The following is a 6662-nucleotide window of genomic DNA, read 5'->3' on the forward strand; positions in this document are numbered from 1 at the left end:
CCGGACGCAGGTCGGCGCCCACATCATCACCAGGACTGAGGCAATCGCGGAGGATGGTTTAGGCCCCCGACAGACTTAATTTGTAATGTTTCTACCACCCCCGCCGGACTCTTTTTTAACAGGGTGTGAATGTAGTGAACACCACTAGTGGTATATTATATGTATTACGGCATTGCACGTATATTGGAGGTACGATGGTAAATCTCTGCCTGCTGGCTCCGCCCAGCAGGCGGCGTATAAAAGTGTGTGTTCTCCTGAACTGAAGCCACTCTGGTTCCAGCTACAGGAGGTAGCCACCTACACCAGGTAGCAATATTCCTCTGCTACAGGTTTCAATTATGACTCCTAGAATGACGAATCAAACTATATGGTTACCTCCCAATCCATACCATTGTTCAGTAATGTGGTAACCTAGCAAGGCCTAGTTCTTAGGCCCGATTAAAATGGAATATTTTAAATTAAAGAATTCGGCATTTTAAATCAAGCCACAGACACTCCTGCACACAGCACTATAGGAATTCAAACTGGCCAAGTTTGAATACAGTAACACCAGACAGGCTACCAAGACATGTCCAGATCTGTCCTGTCAATCGGCCATCAAGAGATAATCGACCCGATTGATATGTACTGATCTATTGTTAAATGCCCAGAGCAAACTAAACTCTCGGCTGCCTAGAATTCCCACCGTCACCTTATTTGGTAAGGGGTACCTGCGGACAACACCACGAGAAATGGACAGGACACCTCAGGAGCTAAAACTTGACATGGGAGGTGACCTTGACCAAACAAACCAGACCAAAGATGGAAGAGACTGCCAGCGAGAACCACCTTCGTGACTACGAACCAGAGGGTCTCATGGGTCAGATCCACGACCTGCCAAGCCATCCTTACGGGTAGTATAAACCAATCTTGGGTACCTCAAGATTATATTTGTGGGTCGTATACGGGCAAATTGTGTGTTCAATAAATATTGTTGAATTTGAATTTGTGTTTCTGGTTTGTTCTCCTCGTTATTCAAGACACCTATGTGAACTGGTTGAAAGTATCTGAGGTTTTACAGATACAACAGTAACATGTCCCCTATCCATCAGTGCCAAGCATTCCCCAGAGTGCACATTGTGCGGGAAGAGGAAGAGTGAATGTTTTACGTCAATACAAAACATTTTAACCATCAAAACTTTAACTTGAGCCACAAATGGAGCAATGAAGAGCAGCCAGTTCAAGACAGACAAACTTAACCAGTAACTTCAACAAACCATTTGATATGAATGCTCCCCTTGGGCTCTGGTGTGAACCAGTGGAGGTTGGAGGAGCCAACATCAGGTCATTGAGCAATGCAGACATATCAAAGGGAACCATAAAAGTGTCTGAAATCAATTAGAACATAGAACATACAGTGCAGAAGGAGGCCATTCAGCCCATCGAGTCTGCACCAACCAACTTAAGCCCTCACTTCCACCCTATTCCCGTAACTCAATAACCCCATCTAACCTTTTTTGATCACTAAGGGCAATTTACCAATCCACCTAAACTGCACGTCTTTGGACTGTGGGAGGAAACCGGAGCACCCGGAGGAAACCCACGCAGACACGGGGAGTACGTGCAGACTCCGCACAGACAGTGACCCAGCGGGGAATCGAACCTGGGAACCTGGCGCTCTGAAGCCACAGTGCTATCCATTTGTGCTACTGTGCTGCCCTAAATTGAGGGCAGAAATACCACCCAAGACCTTTCCAACATCAATCCATTAGGTTCAAAATAGTGTAAACTATCCAAGAAATCTGTAACGCTACAATTCTGAAGAATCTGGACCCATAATTTTTCTTTCACCTTTCTAAACATTCAGAGATCATTGTGTGTTTTTCTTTTACAATCTCTTTCTAATTTCAGACTTAACCGCTCTTAACCTAACCTCTAATTTAGAACCAAAACATGAAGCATCCATCGGACAGGCTGTCTCATTCTTTCTTACGGCCGATGTAGATGGATGTATAATTTCACATCCAGGTGGTTAAGCTGGATAATTGTGTTGGGAATAGCAGAGTGTATCAGGGTGACGCCTCATTCATATTTCTGAATCAGGCACGGAATCATTTTATGCTCCGAGTGACCACAGTCACGCACTGGGAAATTTTTAATTTTCGGCTTGTGCAGATCTTGTTTATGGTACATGTAAGCTTTGTGGAATATCAGCGGTAGGAATATTTTATACTGGTTCTTTCATTGTTGTTTGTGACTTCTTTTCTGAGCTGCATTGGGGTAAGTGTGAGGGTCCAAAAAGGCTACTGTTGTATTGACACGCTTGTTACTTGCTCTGATGAGCATTGTGTAATTTAGCAGTTACTAGTAGGGTTGCCAACTGTGATTAACTATATTCCTGGAGGTTTCATCATGTGACTTGCCCCATAATAATAATCGCTTATCGTCACAAGTAGGCTTCAATGAAGTTACTGTGAAAGGCCACATTCCGGTGCCCGTTCGGGGAGGTCGGTACGGGAATTGAACCCGCGCTGTTGGCCTTGTTTCTGCATTACAAGCCAGCTGTTCAGCCCGGTGTGCTAAACCAGCCCCTACCACAGCCATTAGTAGGCCAACACATCCATCCTTGAGATGAACTGCCTTCCTACGCCAAATTGGAAAGCAAAAAGACTCCAACTCAGTAGCCAATTGGGGGCAGGGCAGCTTGGTGGCAAAGTGGTTAACTCTACTGACTCACAGCACCAGGGATCCGGGTTCAATTCTGGCCTCGGGTGACTGTCTGTAAGGAGTTTACACTTTCTCTGCATGTGTTTCCTCCAGGTGCTCCGGTTTCCTCCCACAGTCCAAAGACGTGCAGGTTAGGTGGATTGGCCATGATAAAATTGCCCTTCGTGTCCAAAATTGCCCTTAATGTTGGGTGGAGTTACTGGGTTATGGGGATAGGGTGAAGGTGTTGACCTTGGGTAGGGTGCTCTTTCCAAGAGCCTGTGCAGACTCGATGGGCCGAATGGCCTCCTTGTGCACTGTAAATTCTATGATAATCTATTTCAGATTTCCAGAATCCGCAGCTCCCACTCCAAGTGGCTCTCGGATTAGCTGCAGCTCTTAAATCTTGTGGAGTGATGGAAGAAGAAAGAACACTAGAGGAATCCGTCCAAGATACAAAGGCACCGCTTTAAAATAACATTGTCATTTTAACCAATGGTTAAATCTCCATCAATCGACACCAATATATTGCAGTAGAATGAGACTGAAGGGGCCGTGCTGGATGTTTTACTCTCGCGACACAAGGGTGTTCACATGGAAACCTGAGCAAAAATGTTTTAAAAGTGAAAGAAAACATGGGAGGTATTTCTAACCCCCCACCCACAAAAAAAAAACTCGGAACGGCGGGAGGAAGTCGCTCATACCCCGAAAAGGAGGCCAAGATAGAGGAGCGAGTTGAGGCAGTGGTAACTTGGCAAGACCAAACCACTCCTGTAATGTAATGGAACGGATTTCACAACAGCAGCAGGAGAGATGTGCAGCTGAAATCAACAGGTCTGGTAACTGATGCGACAGTATGATATTGACAGAAAAACTTTACAAGAGGATATCAACGCCAGCAAATGAGGGCAGGTTAAATAATCTTTCACTTGAGAGTGTTCAGATAACTTGATACTTACTATGTTACAATGTATCAGCTACAATTCATCGAACAATTTCTCATCAACTAATGTCTGTAACTCCTATATTGTCATTAATCTCTCCTGTTCACCCGATCTTTAATTTGCCCCACACCCCCCCCCAAATAAAATCATCTCACCCTTCGCGCAGAAGGAATCCTTCCCGCAGTAGCCGCAACTCCACGCCTCTACCGGGGGACTGAGGTCCCCCGCCCGGGGGCTTTGCCCAGTGCTGCTGGTTCCCATGGCTGGGAGGGAGGCACCAAGGTAGAGGGGGGGTATTCCGAATCACCCCATCCGCTTTCTCCCCGGGCAGGAGCCGGATACGCACACACTCACTCATAGACGAGGCAAGAGCCAACCCAGTTCCTTACTTCCTCATCCGCCTGACTGACGCTCCAGAGCCGTCAGCGAGCCAGCCACAAACTTCCCCCATTCCAGGTCCAGGAAGGACGCCCAAAAAAATGCTAATTTCCCGATGCACGTCTGAACGAACAACTTTCATTTGTATAGCGCCCTTCAGGTGGCACGGTGATGCACAGCGAAGTAATCAGACAAAACGTGACACAGATTGAGACAGGAAACTTGGCCAAAGAGACGTGTTTTACAGACTAACGTAAAGGACAGGTGGAGAAGTTTATAGGGAGGGGACTCAAGAAATTGCACAGTAAGCCAAGACTCAAGAAAAGGAGGTGGTTAACATCTGCGACCAAGGCGCAATGGGGAAAGACCACTGTGTATGGTCTTACCAGCAAATGTGCACCGAGGGGCGGGTAACAGTGTAACCCCCCCCTCGGTCTGGGTCATTAACACGCCGATGTGTATTAAAAAAATGTATAAAAGAAACGTGACAATGTAAATGTTTAAGAAGGAATTGTAACATAAAGAGCGATATGTGTGTAAGGTTATCAAAATTGAATGGAAGAAAGTCAAGGGAATGTGTAACTCTGATGGAAATGTACAGTCAAGACAATTCGAAATGTTCTGTAATGTTTATGATAGATTTTATGAATAAAGTATATTTTTTGGGGAAAAAAACATCTGCGACCAGTTTGAATAGGCCTCGGGTGCCAAGGTAAATCGTGGCAAGTGTGCGCCCATGTTCTTTTGGGAATTGGGCCGACTGATCCCTTGTCCCCATCACGGTCAGGTCAGATGTCCTGAAGGTGCTGGGGATATGGTTTGGAGGGACCAGGGCATTAGAAACTAGAAGAAGTGTGTAGGTATAATGAACAAAAAACTGGGCATGTGGGAGCGATGCTCACTCTCCATGGCAGGTAAGAACCTGGTCGTCAGGTGCGAGGCACTCTTGTGTTGCTGTGTGTGGCGCAGGATAGCTCATTCCTCACACGTCTTTGCGCTATGGGCCATTCCCAGGGACGCACACCAAGACAAACATCAGCTGTTGCTGGAGAGTCATCAACTCGGCAAAAGACGCTCTTCGATCTGCCCGAAGCTTGTTGGTCTTCCAGCGCAGAATTGTCCCTCACCGGGTGTTGCAGACTGACACATTCCAAAGCCCAGAACTATGCACTGAAGGATACATCAAAGGGATTTAAATGGGAGAATTTCAAATTGAGGTGATGCTGGAGGTTAGGTCAACCAGCACAGGGCTGATGAATGAACATGATTGGTTACAAGTTAGGATATGGGCCTAATATTATTGTTTTAAGCACCTGGTGCCGAGATGGGCAGGGAAGGTCAAACTTGACTTAAACACCTCCAGGCAGCGGTCAACTGAAGGGTCCATAAACCCATAAGAAATAGGTACTGGAATAGGCCAATTGGTCTGTGGTAGTCACCACAGTTGTATTGTATATACCGCATACGAGGGGTATTACGGTAAGGCCCCTGTACTACAGGTACGGGGGTAGATCCCTGCCTGCTGGCTCCGCCCAGTAGGCGGAGTATAAATGTGTGGGCTCTCCAAGCTGCAGCCATTTCGGCAGCAGCTGCGGGAGGCAGCTCTGCGTAATAAAGCCTCGATTACTCTCTAGTCTCGTCTCGTAATTGATCGTGCATCAATTTATTATGCAGAGATTTTACAATGATGGATCTCCGCATCTAGCCTGATCGCCTGCAGCTGCACCCTCAAGCAGACAACGCCAAATCGGCCATCGCACATTGGCTAGCTTTGAAGCATACATCGGATCTGCGACAGAACCACCCTCAGAGGCACAGAAGCTCCAGATCTTTTACACGTGGCTGATCTCCAATATCTTTCACCTCATCCGGGACGCGCCGACCTACGCTGAGGCCATGGCTCTACTGAAGGAGAACTACACTCAGCAGACCAACAAACTCTACACCAGGCACCTCCTGTCCACGCGGCATCAACTCTCCGGTGAGTCTGTGGAAGATTTCTGGCATGCCCTGCACGCCCTAGTGAGAGACTGCGATTACCAGGCTGTTTCAGCCGTTGAACATTCTGACCTGCTAGTTAGAGACGCGTTCATTACGGGCATAGGGTCGGCCTACATCCGCCAGTGCCTCTTAGAAGGGACTACCTTCGACCTCGTGGCGACCAAGAAACTAGCGATCTCACTCACAGTCGCCTCACGCAATGTACAGGCGTATGCCCCCGACCGCATGGCCCACCCCTCCTGGGCATCGTGGACCCCACCAGCGAACACCCCATCGTGGACCCCATCAGTGACCGCCCCCAGCCAACCCCAGGCCTGCGCCGCGCGGCAACCAACCAACCCCGCGGGGATCCAAGTGCTACTTCTGTGGACAAACAAAACACCCCTGGCAGCGCTGCCCGGCGCGGAGCACGCTCTGCAAGGCCTGCGGGAAGAAAGGACATTTCACTGCTGTGTGCCAGGCCCGCTCGATCACCGCTATTGTCCCTGCATCCCCCACGTGCGACCCGTGGTCGCCGCCATATTCCTCGCCTCAGACCACATGTGGCCCGTGGGCGCCGCCATCTTGCTCGCCTCACAACACGTGCGGCCCGTGGGTGCCGCCATCTTGCCTGCCTCAGGACACATGCGGCCCGTGGGCGCCGCCATCTTCCCC

At 48.5% G+C, this 6662-nt stretch overlaps 1 protein-coding gene across 2 annotated transcripts in view; it reads right to left on the reverse strand.

Annotated features, from left to right (window-relative positions):
* The window catches only part of LOC140398275 (arginyl-tRNA--protein transferase 1-like), a 99345-nt gene extending 95335 nt beyond the window's left edge, over positions 1-4010 (reverse strand). For both annotated transcript variants that reach the window (XM_072486759.1, XM_072486758.1), the window contains exon 1: positions 3785-4010. In XM_072486759.1, the coding sequence (XP_072342860.1) occupies positions 3785-3890 (106 nt within the window). In that variant the 5' untranslated portion in view covers positions 3891-4010. The remainder of the gene's footprint in view (positions 1-3784) is intronic.
* Positions 4011-6662: the final 2652 nt, after the last annotated feature.

This window comes from Scyliorhinus torazame, chromosome 21 (assembly GCF_047496885.1).
Source record: "Scyliorhinus torazame isolate Kashiwa2021f chromosome 21, sScyTor2.1, whole genome shotgun sequence".
Lineage (NCBI taxonomy): Eukaryota > Metazoa > Chordata > Chondrichthyes > Carcharhiniformes > Scyliorhinidae > Scyliorhinus > Scyliorhinus torazame.